Consider the following 18183-nt stretch of genomic DNA (forward strand, 5'->3'; position numbering starts at 1 on the left):
GGATGAAATTCCGTCACCCTTGATTCGATACCATCTTGTCAAATCTCAATTCTTATTGGCTGCTTAATTTAAGTCACGTGCAAGTAGTAACCGTTTCCGGATTGGCTTATCTTGCCAATTTCCGCATAACTTCGTCCTTTACCCCCTGAAGATCATAAAACACGCATATTTAAGCTGTGTGCACTTGAGCAGAAATTGCGTACGGGCAGTCCGTACAGGCTGTGAATCTGAATCAACGGGTGACTGCTGAGTTCGAGGGTCGAGCATTTGAGCTGCCGATCATCTTCCTGGTCCTCAGATATCTCGGGTAAACTGCGGAATGTACGGAGTACTCGTAAGGCCCTGCATAATTTTCCAATTGCACTCCGTTCGCAAACGTCAAAGGTGGTAGCGGAAGCTTTCTCCAAAGATGACATGGATCATGATTTGCTGGAATTCGCAAGAGTAGTATGTATTTTCTGACCAGATGTGTTTGTTGTTTTTTGCCATCATTTGCTAGGACTGGTAGGATTCTCGAACTCGAATCTACGTTTGCAGTCCTGCCGATGTTTCCTGTGGGTGCTGTAATCCAAGGCGTCCTTTTTCATCTTCTCCGCGGTCATATGTGGGACTCTGGCCTTCTGTCAACCTTGCATTATAATCTAGAGTGTCCAGAATCAACAACTTGTCGATAATTTCTCGATCCGTCCATTCAGAAGATGCGCCTTTGCTGTTTACGATTGCAGGCGTGATCTGCCAGTCCATACTCGTAGATATCGAGACTATTACTCGTACGTCATTCCTCGTACGGAGCTACAGAGCCGCGAAATCTCGGCAATCGCACTCAGTTTGCCAATGATGTATCCCTAATGAAGACAAACATGGTTGAAGTTGATGCTCATCTCTAGATGCGCGCGTCGCAATCCAAGGCCAGCTACTCGTACATATCGACATTTTTGGAGAGATGAATCCCACGATCAACGTATTCACTGACGTACCTCTACGCCACTGTGCGCATCATTCATTCATACCTCCTGGTGCGGCATGGCTCCCAAGAGCCCACAAGTTAAAACGGCTTTGCCTGACGCCCTGCCCCCAGCACTATTGCGTTTGGCGAACAGCAGAAGTAAAGGTACTCGAACAACCAATCACAACGTCTGGTAGCCAACGGTCGACTTTGGGCACGATCTGTGAGTGCAGAGTGGCCGAGAGAAACCAGTCTTAGAGGCTGATCCCTTTGCCCTCTGCCCCTCTCTTTGTAATTAAGTAATTAAGAGAAGTGGCCACTCACCTGAAATCCACTTCGTTGAGGACATCACGGCAGTGACTGTGCGGCGCATTCAGCCTTTGACTTCCAGAAATCTGGGACAGGAAAAAAGAAATCCCCCACCTTCGCCCGACAGTTATTGGTGCTCCCGTCCTGGTTAATGAGACATGTTTAAGACTCTGCAGACCCCTTATCAATATAGTCGACACCGTATGGAGCAAAGCAATATTCAGAAAGCTACCTACTCGTATACACTCTGCAGGGGTTGGATCTTCAAGCCAACCTTGTCCACAATTCATTGCGTGTGGATTATTGTTTTCGGTTGCTGCGTCTCTGGCCGTCATGAGAGTTTATACATATTTCCATCGGCATCTTACCACTGCTCGGCAACAGGAGCTGTTCTCGCAAATATTGATTATGTGATTCAAGTCCATTCTTAGATAGTCCAGTATCCCGGTTTGGGCAACTTTTTGGTACGTGAATGAGTTTTCCAGCCCCTACAGGCTGATATCGGCCTATTCTGCTCCTGCAAGTCCTCCAGGGGGTATCAATGCCAACACCAAGGGTCTGAGTCCGGGAGACCCGCATTCTCTGGACGGTTGAGCCGCCATACCTAGTGGATATTCCAACGATTCAACCGCGCCAGGACTTAATAGGCTTAGGGCTGTCGCTTGGCCAGCCCTTCCACCCTTGTCGTGCTGAGGACAATTCAATCACTAACTGATAGTTACTAGTACCTAGTTAATCACCACGTCCTTAAATACGTCAAGACACTAGGTGGGGGAAGTTGGGAACATACTGCCGGGGACGCAGTGAGAAGGAGTAGTTCATACCAGTTGTTCGACTCAGTCCGTCACTCAGATGGATTTAGTTCTTCATCACGTTCATTCCAGTTGAAACCGCCTCACCATGACCAAGCAGTTACTACATACAGGACTTCAGGCGGTCATGACGAACCGAGCCTATTTCAGACCTCATTTCATTAAGGGTTTTGTGGTCGTCTTCGTGCTGTTAATTTTCTTTTTCAGCTTCGGAAGTGGACCCGTTCAATCGTTAGGACACAAACGATATGGAGCTGCGACAGACCTGGAGAGCAATATTGCAAATTCCACGTTGGGAGTACGTCAAAGTATCCAGCAAAGCAATGGGAGAAAAACTGACACGGGCTTGTTTTGCAGTTTGGAAAAATCTACGTCGTCAACTTGCCGGCCCGAACAGATCGCCGTGATACGCTCGTTTTGATGGCCGCCGTGACCGGCTTGGAACTCGAGTTCATTCCTGCACGGACAGGCGAAGAAGTCGCCGACAAAGCGCTAATACCACCGGCGACTCGTTCCTCGAAAGCAAGCGGTGCCATAGGATGTTGGAGGAGTCATTTAGATGCAATCTCACGGTGCGGTTACTTCTTACCTAGTGGCAATTCTACTTCTCCGTTCAAATGGGTAGGCTGACTCGTTACATTGACATTAAGTGTTGTTGAGAATAATCTCGACACCGCATTGATTCTCGAAGATGACATCGACTGGGACCTCAACATTACCAAACAGATGTTCGACTTTGCTAAAACTACTCGGGCTCTGACGCAGCCATTATATGGATCATCCTCCTACGCGGACCCATCATTTGTGAATCCGACAGAATATGAAGGCCAACCTCCGGACCTTGATTTCGACAAACTGCCGCCAACAGAGCCACCAAAAATATCACCATACGGTGATAATTGGGATGTACTCTGGATGGGCCATTGTGGTGCCAAAGCACCCAACGTCAATCTACAGGAAGACGTGATTGGGAGAGAGCTGTCGCGAGCAATCCCACGAGGCAGGGTCGTACACTACAATGACGAAACGGTAGCGGAAAGTCATTACTTGCACACCATCAAGCAGGAGTTTGATCCTCGGAAACTGTTTCCGGATCACACTCGGGTTACGCATCACACCCTCGATCTCTACTGCACGTTTTCGTACGCAGTCAGTCAGCGAGGTGCTCGCCGCATCCTTTACGAGGCTGGCCTACGAAAATTTGACATAGAGTGGGACCTCTTACTGCGTGATATCTGCAACGGCGACCACGATCGCCCAAAGAAGGCCGTCTGCCTCACTGTCGAACCCGGTCTTTTCCATATGTACCGTGGCGGCAGAATAAGTTCACTCAGCAACATTTCCCCAGTTAATGATGACAAGGAGATGGAGAAACCTTTTAGCGTACACATCCGATATAGCGCACGACTCAATTTGCCAAATCTATTGAGCGAGATGACACCAGTTTATGACCAATATCCGGATAAAAACGAGTCGAGTTAATGTTCTCGAATGGGAAAATGTCCTGGATACCATACAGTTTCATGAAGTGTAATTTATCTACCCAGTTAACGTCTTTGCGTCTATGTTTTAATACAGAGTGTTGGTTATTACGCAGTTGATGATCAAAAATATTCTCGTTCTCTACCACACTGTGTGCCCTTTTCATTCGATATCTACCTCCGTCATCGTGATGGTCGCCATAGAGATTCCATATCAGCTGCCAGTTGACACGATCTGATCAGCGCAATGTGAGAAGTATTGCTCGGTGATCGCCCAAAAAGCGGGACTGGGAACCATATTGGCCATTCAAAAGTTCACCAACTTATAGATTTTAAGTCATTGGAAGCCCTGTCTAGTAAAATATGATGGTTGTTATCATTCTGCCATAGGCACCGAGTCCGTTGAATAGATTAACAGATGAAGGCCAGAGTTCCTCGAAACTCAATCAAGCACACGGGAGTCGATGTACTGTCCTATTTAACCACCTCTATTTTCCGGATGAGACGTGAAGGCTACATGCATGAATCGCCCAGCAGACGACTGCTATTGTGTTCTGGAGATTCTGTTGGGCAAGCTTCAAGCCATGAAGGTCAGTGTTTGAATGATTTAACATACAGATAGTTCAAACTTGCATGGCGTGAAATAACCTACATTTTGCCGCTAGATTCTGATGAACAATATGTACAGGATTCGTTGCCATTGCGCTTTGCGACCTGTGTTGCGAGATATGTAGCTTTTAGGGCACGGCTAAAACACACCGTTACCTACTGCAACCCTGCCTGCTTGTTACGGCAGTTTATATACTCCATATGGATAATCACAATACTGCATGTTCACTATTCTGCTAAAAGTAATCGACATTGGATCAGCGCAGTACCTCATGGGCATGCGTCACCACTTTGGAAAATTATCTCATAGATTACTGCAGTACCTACCCTTTCGCCCTCCTATCTATGCCATATGGGGTGAATTCGGACAGATATCCGCCGTACCATATGAATGGAAAGGGCCGTCTGGATTTTTGGCTTCCTTTGCAATCAAAATCAGTTCCCGGTAATTGTGCCCCTTGTATTCAATATCGGCTTCGTTGTAGACTTTTCACTGCTTCCTGCCAGTGTGGAGATAGGAATTTGTTCTCAGCAATAAGGACGGCGTATCCGTACAAGTATGTCAGAGATTAGTAGCCCTCGGAAGTACTATATGTCGGTCGTTGAATGCCGTTCGACAGAACATTTTGGGAAGGAACGAGTCGTACGCCAGTTCCTTCCCTAGAGCTTAGAGCTGGAATTCGATAGACAGATGCAGCAATTACGCTTTCCAGCAGAGAATACTTTGCTATATGGACCGTTCTTTAGTGTATCGTCAGTTCTGATTTCTTGACTATCCTGCTATCTGTCCCTCGACCTCATGGCCCAAGCATTGGATGTCTCACTACGCTGTAATTCGCTGAAATGCCGAGCATCCCTGAAGGAGAAGGCCGTCGTGACTACCTGCTCGTTTGTTTCTCACTTATTACTGTCCTAACCACAGTACTGACCAAAAGAGAAGACATATTTTTTGTCTTCCATGTGCAGACCGGTTGGGCTTGTCGAAAACGAAGGTTCCGATGAGGCAGTGTCCGGCATGTGAAACGATGCTCCCGAGCCCCGATGATGCCGTCTCTACAATTCTGAACCCGACTGAAGACTACAAGTCTAGCGTTCTCAGCGGACTGGATCCCTCGACCATTGTGGATTGTGCCGGCCGTGCCTTGTCGTTCTGGGTGTATCAGACCACGCAAGAGATGTATGTATCGTCAATCACGCTGGGCGTATCGTGGTCTTTACTAAGAAAGGACAAAATAGCTGTTACCAGGAATATCTAAGCAAGAGCCTCACAGAGAAATACAAGGCTTTGGACGGTGACATGGAGCGAATCGTCCACAACTCGCAAGCCGAAATCGAAGAATTACGGAACAAACTGTCTGGTATATAGCCTTTCCCTATTGTTGAACAAATCTCTAACACCACGGAGAGATGCAACTTACCCAAGAACAGCTCCAGAAAAAGAACGACGAGCTCATTGTCATGTATCAAGAAAAATGCCGGAAGCACACGCAAATGACCAATCTCTACAATCTCCTCAAAAGCAGAGCGATGAAATCCCAGATAAGAACGGCAGCCTCCGACTCGGTCTCTCGGGCTTTAAGCTCCATACCGAGAAGCAGGGCAGTGAACCAAGCAAGCAAGCTGACTATACCCCAGTCAGATCGGGTACCCTCGAAGTATTTCAGTCCCAGGCCTGACCACAGCGGCGTGGAGCAGCTCTTTCAACATCAGAGAAGCGGCAGCGTGGGGTCCGGCGCCGACGTCCTATGGGACAAGACATCAATGCCTCCTCCGAAGCTACCATCTTCAGAGCGTTAGTAGCTCCGATTCCCGATTAGGTGCTGACAAAACTGCTCACCTAGGAGATGAGAACAGTATACTCGCAGCATCGTACTCGCCTGCCGGCTCCTCCAAAGGCAGTTGTTCGAGAAGGACGAGAAGCAGCATATCGACAAGCCACACCTAGACGATTTGGAAGGTTTGAGTATTTAGGATAGTTGTCGACATGCAATGTATCACATATACTGGTTATTCAGTGTTTGGACCAATCTCTGCATCAACTCTGTTCCATTGCAATTGAGGTGTTTACCTATGTCCATTATTTTACTTGGTGCCCATCCGAGCCAACTCTGCTCCAGCATGACAAGCCGAATTCTCACACTAGCAAACTTTCACATATCGCCGAACTACTGCACTAGAGAGGGCCAGCTTTTGGTGGAGGCAGGACTATCTATTAACGAATTCCGTATTCGTTGATTCAAAATTGAGAGCACAGCCCAAACCTTGCCTGATGCAGACAACTCATATATGCCATCCTCCGAGAAAAAGAATATCTAATATTTACAAGCAGAAACAGGAAATGAACCACTCACCGCCACCAAGAACACGCAAGAAACATGACACCAAATGAATCACCCATGTGCACACATAATCCAGAAACGTATAAGAAAACAAGGGAGATTCGGATCCTAAAGAGACATTTCAAGGAACCCATAATCGCACAAACCCAACAACTTCTTGCCGACAAGTTACACAGGTCGCAAAGTTATTCATTGCGAGACTGACGCGACATTCCTCGCAGACGCAGAGGCACCGGCAGGGCCATGCGATGATGGAGCGGGGGTTTGCCTGGCATACCACACACTGGGGGCCATCGGGGCCTACGCCGGTCTGCCAGGAGTCATCCTGCTGTGGATGAGATGCGGTCTGGTTGGGATGCTGGTGATAGGGATGAGTGCCATTATCACGAGTTTTGGCTTGGGCTTCTCGCCGTCGAGCCAGGATGAGGGCTTCTAGCATTTCGGCCTCCTCTTCGGCGGTGGGTGGGCGGCGCTTTTCGCTAGCAGATGGAGATGACGATGATTGCGAGGGCACGTTTAGTCGCCGCGCCGGCATTAGAACCCTAGCCCGCTCGAGTTCCCGACGTCGTCGGTATTGGCTACGAGTCATGATACGATTGTCGTTCTCAGCAGCCAGGTGTGCGGCCAGGATGCGTGCTTCCTCCCTGCTCTCCTGATCGCGTGGGTCTAAAAGACGTGCAAGGGACGCGGTGTCCAAGAGGGTCTCCCGCGGCGATCTTCCCGGAAAAGGATCCTCCTGAGTGGGAGTTCGCCGGCCATCTTCGTCATCGTTGAACTCCTCCCACTCAGACTCCGTTGCTTGCGAAGACACTATGCTGGTGGTGTCGTCTTCGGTATCCGTCGGCATGTAGTCAGGGCTCTCATCCTGCTCGCCCCACGATCCACCAATCTTCCACCAGTTGTAAAGCTTCGTATCCAGGCGGGCCTCGTCCGCTTCCTGCCAGTCATCCTGATTTGCAGCTTCGCGCTTCCTCATTTCTTTTTCCACGTCATATTCATTGTTCTCGGGAATCTCAAATTCCCCATTGTCTTTCATAATGAAAAAGTCGAGCGACGTTGGCTGGTCCCGCGTTGGGCCTTTGTGCCGGTTCCTGTTACTGTCCATTAATTTTGACAGCCACTGTGGTCTGAATGTGATCCCAATTTTGCCTAGAAGCCCACCAATTGCGACAGCAAGCCATTTAAAGACCAATATTGATATGCCCCTGAGAAAAGCACACGCCTGGCTAGCCCGCGTAGCGCCCTGGTATGCACCGACTCCACCCGCAGGCGAAGCGCTGTGACCCAGGCGGCTTACTCGGCTCACTTTATCCAGTTTCTTTTCGCGTCCGTATCCGCTCTGCCAATCTTCTACAGGGCCAACGTCAAAGTCGAGGATCTCGCCAGTTTCCAGCTGGACGTCGGTTCTGCCTGCCCTGGCTCTCCGCGTGGCCTCGATCTCAGTCAATCGATCTTCCTCCAGCCATGTGCGCCGTCGCGCAACCACGCCGCGGCCCTCATTGAGGAAAACGGCATCGCTGGCGGCAGTGAGCGTAGAATACCCGATCTTTAAAAGCGTAGTGTAGAAATCCTCATGCATGTTGAGTCTGAGATGCTGAAGCTGGCTCGAGCTTTGCATATTGTTATACGCAAGTGACAGTCGTTCGCGCAATGACGATGGCTGCGGAACTCCTGGAGGGAGTGCGAATGCTGTGATCAGCACAGCGAGCCCGTAAATACAAGCACATGTCGCTATTCCGATGAGGATGAGAAGGTGTGGAACAAATCCCACGATACAAACTGTCGGGAACTTCAAAAAGCCGGTCTCAGAACTGATTGTCGGACCTTGAAAGATCCCCCAAGCGATGGCTCCCATGAAACACAACCCCCAGAAGGTTGTGTTTACCAGGCGGTAGCGGCTCTGCTTTCCAAATACATCGAGCACATGAGCCGCAAGGACATTGCAGCACGATATTAGAACGATTAGGAGCAGCTCTGGGGTGACGTTCATTCGCTGCAGGATTTGTGACCGGCTAAGTAGTTGCAACGACGACTCGGACATCTCACTCGCTAGTGGCGAGTCCTCCTTTGCCGACGCATTTTTGGAGAGACCAAAGAGCCCCAAACCAACCACATGTCCAATTGCTGTCTCCGCCTCTGCGAATGCGAGGGAGTGTTCAAAAATCGTCATGCCTGCTTCGGTGACAATCGGTCGGCCTTGAAGCGCACACGACAAGGTCTCGATGAAATAACTCAAGCACAAGACCAAAAACACCGGCCACAATAAGGAAAAGGAACCATATGGCAGCTCCGAGCTACCAGGCAAACGACTCATCCCAAGTGCACTGCATGACTGTAAATCCGACTCCCATGACAGCAAACTCGAGCTCAATGAGTACAGCAAGCCACCGTTACCGGAATGGTCGATTAACAGTCGCTTCCCAGCTCGGCCGTAGCGAATGAGTCCAAAATCGGGTGATGTCTGACATCGAATAGCACGTAATAGACGGAGCGCGTGTGAAGCAAGCAGGATTATAGGGACGATCCGGAGCAACAATCGTTGACGCCATGAGAATCGCAGATGGCGCCGAGTTGACGCGTAGATCGTAACACGATTCAGTATCAAGGCCACGGAGACACAAGCGAGAGACCACCGACTCGTCAAGTAGCCGAAAAAAGAGGTAAACCCTCTGAAGGCGTTCAGCACATCCGATATATTCCAGTTTCCATCCCTTCCAACTGCTCCAGAAGCGCCTCCTCGTCCTCCTTGATTCGCAGCCGCATTAGCGGCGGTGGCGGCGGCTGCCACGACTTCTCCATCACGACCAGCGGTCGATTGACCCAGCAATGAGTCCAAACCAGTTCGGCTTATAAATTGTCGAAGAACAGCCGACTCTCCCTCATGGATGGCGCGAAAGGGCAGCTTCAGTAGTTCGATGGCAAATGCCAAGCTCGAGGCATTGCGAGCAGTCGTAGAGGCATTGAACTGGATATCGGCGGGGGAAGCAGATGGAAATGCAGCGGTTGACAAGGCGTCGAGATTGGCACTTGTCATCCTTGCGTGGAAAAACGAACGGTTTGACGCCGTGAAGGAACGTTCAGGAGTTACTACAAATACAGGACCTCCCCATCGGCATTCACTGCAGCCGAACTGGTGTCACCTCGACCGTTAAGCCGTCCTGGAACATATCTGTCCCGCCAAAAGCGGAACAAGAATTACCGTCAAAATCAAGTCAGGAACAGTAGGGCTTTTCGCATGAACAATGTCATGCCATAGAGTTTAGGAGCTGATCGGAGGAAAGGACGCTGACAGAGATGACGAATGACAGTTTACACTTGCGCCGCATCACTACTGACCTTAGTAAAGGGGGGCGTGTGCCGTGTCACCTGTGGCGGCTCTGATTATGTAATGCTGCAATGCCAGTTGTTGATGCGGGCTAAGCCAGTTTAGGAGGCTGACCGGCCAGAGCCAATAGGTCAAGAATGATCGCTCCAGGAGCCCAGGTAGTCATGACTCTAAAAAGTTTATTATGAACAATCAACAGTTGATCGCAACCTAATTCAGATTACCCATAGAAGAAGACATTCCCGGCGGCGTCCCGTCGAGCGCCCTTCATGCTGCGCTCGAATTCTTCTCCTGGTTCATACTCACGCCAGAGGCTAGCAGGATATATGTGTTTGTTCTTATCATACCAGCGTCGGTCAACGACTTTTGTCAGTGTGGGATCAGCATCTGCTCCCTCCAGCTCGTCATCATTTGGTCGAGAAAGCGGGTCCGAATCTCTCTTTGGTGGTGGCTGATTTGAGTAATCGAATAACAGCCCTCCGTTCTTGCTGAAGCTGGGGACCTTGTTCGCAATAAAGTAATAGAATTCATAATGCTACGCTTCATGGTCAGCGCCATGTACTGACACATGCTAGGGAAATGAAGGGATAATACTCACATGAGGCACAATAATATTGCCCCGAACAAGCATCAAATCGTCCACACTGACCCGCGCCCACTCACGACGATTGTCGCGCTTCACTCTCCCGCTGCTCTGTGCTCCGCCAACGCCTAGCTCAGCACCAACTTTGCGACATCGATCGAGAAAAAGCCAAACATGGTCTCCTTTCTTAACGCGGACCTTTCCTGCAGGAATGATGGTTCCATCGTAGAATACAAATGGTATGATAATCTCCGTCGCCCTGACAGCTTCTTGCATGGCGAGAAATTCCTTGCGTAGTGCCTCGCGCGTCTTTGCTTCCTCCTCTAATGCTGCTTTTGTAAGAGCCTTAGGTGGAGGAGGAGCGTTCGGGTTGGGAGTTATCTTGCGCGACGGCGGCTTCGGACTCCCATCCCCCGGAGTTTTCGAAGCAGATCTATCGCGCGTAGCGGCCTTCGACGAGTCTTCACCAGCATCATTCTCTACATCATCACCGTCATCTCCAAAAGAAAGTTTGCTCTTCGCGAGAACCTTCTTTTTCTTTTTAGGACGGCCCTCAGACGAGACACTCCCAGACGTCAACCCACTGCTCTTACACCGTTAGCATCATTAACGTCACGGTTACTCTCCAAATCGTGTCATGGGCAAGGAAAGTCGCTCGGTAGCGGAACCTTGGAACTCACCCGTCAGTCACATCACCCTGGGAAGGTGTAGCACTTCTTGAGTTACCAGTTGTGAACCGCCCTAAGCTCTTGTCGTGAGCTTCTCGCTCTTTCTGCTCTAGCACTTCCGCGCGTCGCTTGCGAAATTCGGAGAGGTCTACGAGACCGACAGTTTGCGACTTCAGTAGGTCCTCAGCCGACGCGCTTTGATTGGTAAAAGACCGCGGAGCCGAGGCGCGGCCTTGAGAGTCTGTCGGTGTCGACATTCCGCTGTTTTGGCTCACTGCCAAATAATCGCGTCTTGGGAATCCAAATGATGCCTGCAGGACATAACAGAGGGATCTCTAGGTTACGATATTCACGTGATCGAAGCTAGCTTGTGATGACTAAGCACCCATCCCCATCACGTGCGAAAACATCGGCCTTTGTTCGAGGGTCGAACATGATTGGTCCCAGGTACTTAGTAAGCGTATCTAGGGTTCTTGGACTTTTGTCGAGCTTCTTGACCGATCGACGCGTCAGATTGACAGACAATCACCATGGAAGAAGACGATGACGATCTCTACGAGCCAGGGGACTCGCTCCCCTCAAATCAGGCAGGTCAGAAGGAGAATGGAGACCAACCATCTGACGCTGCTGCCAAGTCAGCCGAAGGAGAGGAGTACGAGGTAGAAGAAGAGGAAGAGGACGATGTTTGTAACCAGAAATCCACAGCTTGGGAACCATTGCTGATTTGTATCCCTCCAGGATGACTTTAATATCATTACGGAAGCTCCTCCGGATGCAGCACCCGCGATGTATGTTTTGCTTTCTTTGTAATGATTGAATGCAACTCTAACGCAGACACAGCCCTCAACGACACTCCGCAGCTGTCGAATCGCAACGACCCAATTCAGTCGATTCAGCCGCAGCCGCAGCCGCAGCAGGAGCAAAACCCTCCACACCATCGGCGGTTTCCAGACCCGAAAGTGCGTCTCAGGCGAAACCTGTCGCGACACTGCAGTCCGGTGCCTCGTATCCAGCGATTCACGCGTCAAATATCGACGTCAATGCTGATCCGGTTCATCCAGCCACGGGTAAACCAATCATGGAGACAGACCTTGACGCCGACTTAATCTCAGAAGAGGAAAAGCCGTGGCGACGACCGGGGACGGATCTCTCTGACTACTTCAACTACGGGTTCGATGAATTCACGTGGGCGAGCTACTGTATAAAGCAGAAAGAGCTGCGCAAAGAAGTCACGGACCAGAAGAAGCAGTTGGAAGAAATCCAAGCTTTCCTCAACATGGGTGGACTGCCGGGTATGCCTGGTGCACCTGGTGCTCCTCCTGTTAGTCTCCCAGGCATGCCGGGAATGCCGGGAATGCCCGATATGTCACAAGATATGATGCAGGGTATGCTGGCGGGCATGATGTCGCAGGGAATGGATCCGTCTCAGATGGACCCGATGTCGTTTATGCAACAAGCCCAGGGCATGATGGGAGGTCAATCAGGAGGGGGTTCTCAGCAGAACCAGGGCTTTGGCGGTCAAGGTAATCAGCAGCAAATGGGGTATGGTGGCTATAATCAGCAAGGAGGATATGGCAGAGGACGAGGTGTCCGACGATGGTAATTGAGCTATCCTGTTAAGTCTGCTGGCTGGTACGGCGTTGTTGCGTCTGATATACATGACCGGAAATGATCGGGAATCGTAACTATCGCATCATGGAGTAAATATAAATGATTGATATGTTTTATAACTCCGGAGAGATGCTGTTCGAAGCATCTTTCGTTAGTTCAACGCTCCTAACACACTTATTTTGGCTCTTGGTATTGTAGTGGTACTATCATGTCGCGAGTGAGCACTCTTGTAGGTATGGAAAGATCGAGTGCTCATGGGAAAAGATATGATGACCTTCCATTTCCTGCCGAAGAGCTTTTCGTTCACGGGCATGATATTAGATATGCGGTACTGGACTTCAATCATGGACTTTGCATGGACCGGATGCACCAGTTAGAGAGGAGAGGAGGCAGTCAAGCCGCCCAAGGCATATTGTACAGGATGGTACATTATTTAGTATACATGCAAGAACCAGAAGATGCCGCTGGAAATGACATTATACCAACGGGTTGCGCCCACACGTTCGCCCTGCCGTCTTCCCGAATGATAAATAACACACAAAAAGAATCTCAGCGTCTAATCATCACGCCATCAAAACCGTTCCCAGCCGCATGGAAAACCACATGACTTAACGGGAAACGTCAACGAGATTACTCGCTGATCTTGGCAAGGATCCTATTACGAGTTGTCAGCTAAGCCCATTGAAATGAAACACTCCAGCGGTAAAACATACTCGGAATCCCGGAACAGAGCGTACTCCTCGTCATTGACCTTGACGGGGCTGCCGCCGTACTGCGCAACATCAGCATTACGCTCCCATGCAATGAAAGGAAAGCGATCCTTATCCGTACCTGAGGAATCAAGACCTTGTCACCGGGCTTCACGCTCATCGGGATCTTGTTGCCATTCTTGTCCAGAGCACCGGGGCCGACGGCCAGAACGGTAGCTTGGTTAATGTCCTTGACGCTGCTCTCAGGCAGGTAGATGCCGCTAGCAGTCTTGGTTTCGGGCTTGATCTTCTGGACCAGCACGCGGTCCAGGAGAGGAACAAGCTGCTTGATGTTTCGGAGAGCCTGCGTGTTCAATGGCGGATTTTAGCTATTTGCTCTGCCGGAGAGAGAAGCTGATGAGCTCAGTCGGAGCTTCTGTGACGTACCATTGTGGAAGTTTGAGCTTAAGAACTTGGCAGGAGCTGAAGTACAGCCAACAAGATCGACAGCAAAAAAGTGAGAAAATATCAAACAGTCGAGAAACGGAAGCTGAGCAAGAAAGTTGGACTTGTCGCGATGATGGGAACGAGAAATTTCCAGAATGCCAAGACTCGATGGCCGGGCGGTCAAGGGGAAGAAGAGCCGAGAACAAGCCGGGGATTGTTGCCTGAGGCAGCTCCCAGCTCAGCTCAGTTTTCCGCACACCCCAGGCTCGCAGATGGAATTTAGGTTGACGATTTGGCAACAGTTGATAGAGACACAGCGACAGCGGAGGCCGAAACAATGTCGGTAACGGTACGTTATTTGAATTTTTGAGTTAGATCCGTGACTGACCTTGTCAACAGCTACACACAACCCACGGCGATCTCAAAGTCGAGGTATTCTGCGAGACTGTGCCGAAGACCGCCGAGGTGCGTTGTCCCAGAAAGCAACTTGAACTACCAAGACCTATGCCAACTGACAATTGTCTCCTTCCGAACAGAATTTCCTCGCCCTTTGCGCATCTGGCGCATACAATGACACGCCTTTCCACCGACACTTTCCGGGCTTCATGATCCAAGGCGGCGACATATCCTTGAATCCCAAGGCATCGTCGCTCCTCCCCTTCGACGAAATCCCCAAAGGCGGCACGTCAATATACCACCCGTCTGCGCTAAATCAGGAGATTCACATTCCGGCCCTCCGACACAATGCCCGCGGCGTATTGTCGATGGCCTCTAGGCCCGTTAAAGACCGCACCACACCCGGCATGCAGAATGCGACGGGGTCCACGGTCAACGGCAGCCAATTCTTCATCACATTTGGGCCAGCCCCGCATCTAGACGGCCAGAGTACTGTTTTCGGCCGTGTCTTGAATCTCTCACCGCAAGATGAGGGCGGCGATGTCCTTACAAAGCTAGAAAAGGCAAAAGTCAAGGTTGATAAGAAGGGACGCGTTACACAGCCTCCCGAGGGACAAGAGAAAGAGGGAGAGTGGGAGGCTGTGAAATTGAAGTCAGTCACGATTCATGCAAATCCCTTCGCGAAGTGATTTATCCGCGTTCCGGATTAACACTCTACAATTTGCCACTCTATGGCACTGGTCCAGACTGCAGCTGGGAACCTCAATCCTCGGCCATTGAACTCTTTGATCTACAGCTGTCGCTGAAGCACCCTGTGACCACTTTGCCTTCCACAGGAAAAGAGGTTTCAATGGTTCCTAGTTCGGTAGTCGGTAGGGGGCGCCACCAAGCGGCACCGAGACATCTCTCGCGTGCTACGGAGTACACAGTCGGCCCGAAATGGCGACCAAACGTCTCGACGATGTACAATACAAAATCTCCAAAGATGTTACCAAACAAATGACGGATCTCTGAGTCACATTGTATAGTATCAACATAATCCTTCCATTGAGAAGCTGTACATGTATACCCTGAGCTCCTGGTGATCATATCAGTCATTACACGGAGTCATAGCTGCGAAGAGTAACACTTGGGTCCCCACGCCGCCGACATTGACACCACACACCACCGTAGTCCATTGCGCCTCTGAACTCCAGTCATCTGCCCGATGGATAACAGCATGCTAAGGAACTTTCCCGTCATCCGTCCGAACATTTGCACTGCAGCATTGTCTATCATGACTCTTCCACCGACTCTTTCTTGTCTTCTTTCTCATCCTCTTTCTTATCCTCCGTCTCCACGTCATTCTCGTACCCCTCCACTTTCATATCCTTCAGACCAAGCTCATCCTCCTCTTCATCGGTCCGGGTATAGTCCTCTTCGTGTAGTTTCGGATCGGGATCCGGGAGGCAGAGGTTCTGCACGAAGCTATTCGCAAGAGGATCCTCCAGAGTGATGGTGAACTTGAAAGTACCCTGAATTGCAGCATCCAGACGTTCAAAGAACTTTGTCCATGTCTCTTTCTCTGTGCTGGTCATCGAGTCACCAGCGTTGTCATCACCAACGTCGAAGATTTGTCCATGAAGTTGATCCCGCACCTCAGTCAGCAGACCTTCCACAGTTGTAAATCGACCACCCAGTGTTCCAGGCTGCACAGACATTTCCAGCTCCTCGCTGTACATTGCGCATGTGTCCGATTTGAGGATGTCGCGCTTCAAATCTTCCATGTCATCCACAGTGAGGGTAATTCGCTTGCCTTTCTCTGGAATCGCACCACCGGTCTTGACTTCATTCGATCGGTACCCGCAGTGATCACAGACAGTGCTCCAAATAAAGACCTCCTTGAAATAAGGAATGCTGACTTTCTGCATGTTGACAACGCAGTGTTTGGCACACCCCGGGCACTCCGCGGGCAAGGAGTACACTTTGCCATCAACAATGTCGAGGTCTTCCGGATCTCCGGCAGTCATCGTGAGATTTCCAGATTCAGTCTGTTGCGCAACCGGGTCCGCAGCGATTCCCAGCGCTTCGTTTTCCTCGCGGCTGCGTGGGTAATCCTTCCGTCGGTACTTGTTTCCTTTGTCGTGGGCACTCGGTGCAATCCACGAATTTCCGGTCAAATCGTCGAGCGAGACAGTGAATGGGAATGCCTCTCCATTCAACATCTTCTTGATCTTATCGATGATTCCCTCCAAAGCCTCATACAGCTCAGGAGCTTGTATCTTCCTGAGGGGCTGGTCACTCTCTAGAGAGGTGCATATCCTCAGAAGAACACCCTCCACATTGGACAGCTGGCTCTCGCCCTTGGGCATCTCAAGATCCAAAGTTTCAATCCTGAAAACTCCCGTATCGCTCTTGATAACCTGGCGTTGGAGGTCGTCCTCATTCTCCACGACCAACGTATACTTCGTTCCCAACGGCTGGATTTGCGACGCCGACTTGACGGAATTGTCTTTGTGAAAGCAGTGGGGACACTCGAAGGATTCTAAGATAACATCGCGGAAATATGGAACGCGTACAAGAAGCAGTCGGGTCGTGCCCTATGCCAAACGTTGTCAGACCAAAACGGTGGCTGCCAAACAGATGCAGCAACTTACATTTTCATGACAATTCATGCACAAACTCTCGACTTCCACAACACCCGTGTCATCGTCATTCTCAACCACCTGGCCTATTGTTTGAAACTGTGTATCCTGTTTTTGATTTGGACCTGGAGCTTCGCCAGGCTTGACTTCGTCTTTGGACATGGTCGACGCGATACGCTTGAACTCTTCCCGTATCAAGTACAGAACCCGGGATCAAAACAAGAAAAACTGGATATTCGAAACGGGCTGCGGCCGTTACCTATTGACTCAAAAGTCTCAAAGAATGCTCTCGTTCTTTCACAAGCTAAAAAAAAAAATACTAGCCGCAGCCCGAACATTCGCTGTGATTCGCCGCGGGGCTCCGATCTTCCAAAAAATCTAAACCCCGCGCTAATCCAAAATAGGATAAATCATTTCGGCGCCGGCAAATCATATTTCCGACGTTGGAGCTACTGCTGCAAAAAGTCGAGAAGGTCCAGAGAGGACGACGCTTGTGATCGCTGTTTAGAAGCCAGAAGCGCCTGTAGTCCGCTTTGCTTTCGTAACTTCGCCCTCCTTTTACTGTTGGCATTGTCTGATGTCGACTTGGGAACTGAGGGGCTGGGTCCCACGTCAGAAGCTCCAGTCGTCGAGGTGCCTGTAGAATGCTTCTGCACAGGGAGGGAAGGAGAAGCTGCTACGGAGGCAGCTTGCACAGAGGTATTTGATATATTTGCATGTTTGTTATTTGGCTGTTGGATGGGCCTCACTGCTCTTTTATGGCACCTGAGACACTCGTAAATGACCAGTCTGCATCCCGGTGCCTTGGTCGGAGAGCCGTTTCGTTGAACCTTGGAGATTCGCGAGAATTCCGGGCGACGAGGGCTGCCACAGGCTGCACAAAAACTTTCGTGGTGCCGTGGTTTGAGGGGCTTTAGGTCAGCCAGCGCGATACGATTATGTGCGTCGCCGAGATGAGCTGCGATGGAGGGACTTTGGGAGCTCAAGTGAATAGCGGCCTGTTTCAAAAAGTTCAATCGTAGAGTTGTTTCGCTGGCAGACATTGTCAGCAAGATAAAAAAAAAGATTGATGGATGAATAGAAGTTTTAGTAAGTCGACGAGGTCGACGGAGCTCTCCCGCTATTTTTTGCATCTACGCAAACCTTCCTGATTTGGTCCGCCCATTTGCAAAATCGCCATTTTGTCACCACCGTTGCTCAACAGGAGTTGTTGTCACTCCCCAGCCTACAAAATATCGTTGTGCATTAAGATGCTTGATTCCTTTTCTCTTGTTCATGTTGATCCTCTGGACCAAATCTCTCAGCTTTGAGGTGTTTCTGATTGGATGACCTAATAATCGTTGC

General features: G+C 50.1%; 8 protein-coding genes across 8 annotated transcripts; 4 read left to right on the forward strand and 4 right to left on the reverse strand.

Moving 5' to 3' along the window:
* Nucleotides 1-2155: 2155 nt before the first annotated feature.
* VTN49DRAFT_1103 (uncharacterized protein) lies at nucleotides 2156-3549 on the forward strand (the record flags this gene model as incomplete). The annotated part of the gene is made up of 3 exons (XM_069408682.1): nucleotides 2156-2365; nucleotides 2425-2639; nucleotides 2718-3549. The coding sequence occupies 3 exons, from the start codon at nucleotides 2156-2158 to the stop codon at nucleotides 3547-3549; spliced, it is 1257 nt and encodes a 418-aa protein (XP_069270143.1).
* A 1407-nt stretch (nucleotides 3550-4956) lies between these two features.
* Nucleotides 4957-6133, forward strand: VTN49DRAFT_1104 (uncharacterized protein; the record flags this gene model as incomplete). The annotated part of the gene is made up of 5 exons (XM_069408683.1): nucleotides 4957-5045; nucleotides 5098-5334; nucleotides 5394-5515; nucleotides 5563-5949; nucleotides 6012-6133. The coding sequence occupies 5 exons, from the start codon at nucleotides 4957-4959 to the stop codon at nucleotides 6131-6133; spliced, it is 957 nt and encodes a 318-aa protein (XP_069270144.1).
* A 484-nt stretch (nucleotides 6134-6617) lies between these two features.
* On the reverse strand, nucleotides 6618-9530 carry VTN49DRAFT_1105 (uncharacterized protein; the record flags this gene model as incomplete). Its single annotated transcript, XM_069408684.1, has 1 exon — nucleotides 6618-9530. One exon carries the CDS (start codon nucleotides 9528-9530, stop codon nucleotides 6618-6620), a length of 2913 nt encoding a protein of 970 aa, XP_069270145.1.
* A 511-nt stretch (nucleotides 9531-10041) lies between these two features.
* On the reverse strand, nucleotides 10042-11329 carry VTN49DRAFT_1106 (uncharacterized protein; the record flags this gene model as incomplete). The annotated part of the gene is made up of 3 exons (XM_069408685.1): nucleotides 10042-10356; nucleotides 10420-10987; nucleotides 11085-11329. The coding sequence occupies 3 exons, from the start codon at nucleotides 11327-11329 to the stop codon at nucleotides 10042-10044; spliced, it is 1128 nt and encodes a 375-aa protein (XP_069270146.1).
* Nucleotides 11330-11602: 273 nt separating this feature from the next.
* Nucleotides 11603-12675, forward strand: VTN49DRAFT_1107 (uncharacterized protein; the record flags this gene model as incomplete). Its single annotated transcript, XM_069408686.1, has 3 exons — nucleotides 11603-11755; nucleotides 11811-11860; nucleotides 11913-12675. The coding sequence occupies 3 exons, from the start codon at nucleotides 11603-11605 to the stop codon at nucleotides 12673-12675; spliced, it is 966 nt and encodes a 321-aa protein (XP_069270147.1).
* A 638-nt stretch (nucleotides 12676-13313) lies between these two features.
* VTN49DRAFT_1108 (uncharacterized protein) lies at nucleotides 13314-13553 on the reverse strand (the record flags this gene model as incomplete). Its single annotated transcript, XM_069408687.1, has 3 exons — nucleotides 13314-13338; nucleotides 13397-13455; nucleotides 13515-13553. 3 exons carry the CDS (start codon nucleotides 13551-13553, stop codon nucleotides 13314-13316), a joined length of 123 nt encoding a protein of 40 aa, XP_069270148.1.
* Nucleotides 13554-14156: 603 nt separating this feature from the next.
* Nucleotides 14157-14904, forward strand: VTN49DRAFT_1109 (uncharacterized protein; the record flags this gene model as incomplete). Its single annotated transcript, XM_069408688.1, has 3 exons — nucleotides 14157-14168; nucleotides 14219-14284; nucleotides 14356-14904. 3 exons carry the CDS (start codon nucleotides 14157-14159, stop codon nucleotides 14902-14904), a joined length of 627 nt encoding a protein of 208 aa, XP_069270149.1.
* Nucleotides 14905-15489: 585 nt separating this feature from the next.
* Nucleotides 15490-17001, reverse strand: VTN49DRAFT_1110 (uncharacterized protein; the record flags this gene model as incomplete). Its single annotated transcript, XM_069408690.1, has 2 exons — nucleotides 15490-16794; nucleotides 16852-17001. 2 exons carry the CDS (start codon nucleotides 16999-17001, stop codon nucleotides 15490-15492), a joined length of 1455 nt encoding a protein of 484 aa, XP_069270150.1.
* Between the last annotated feature and the right edge of the window lie 1182 nt (nucleotides 17002-18183).

Source organism: Thermomyces lanuginosus, assembly GCF_041956635.1.
Source record: "Thermomyces lanuginosus strain ATCC 200065 unplaced genomic scaffold VTN49scaffold_22, whole genome shotgun sequence".
Lineage (NCBI taxonomy): Eukaryota > Fungi > Ascomycota > Eurotiomycetes > Eurotiales > Trichocomaceae > Thermomyces > Thermomyces lanuginosus.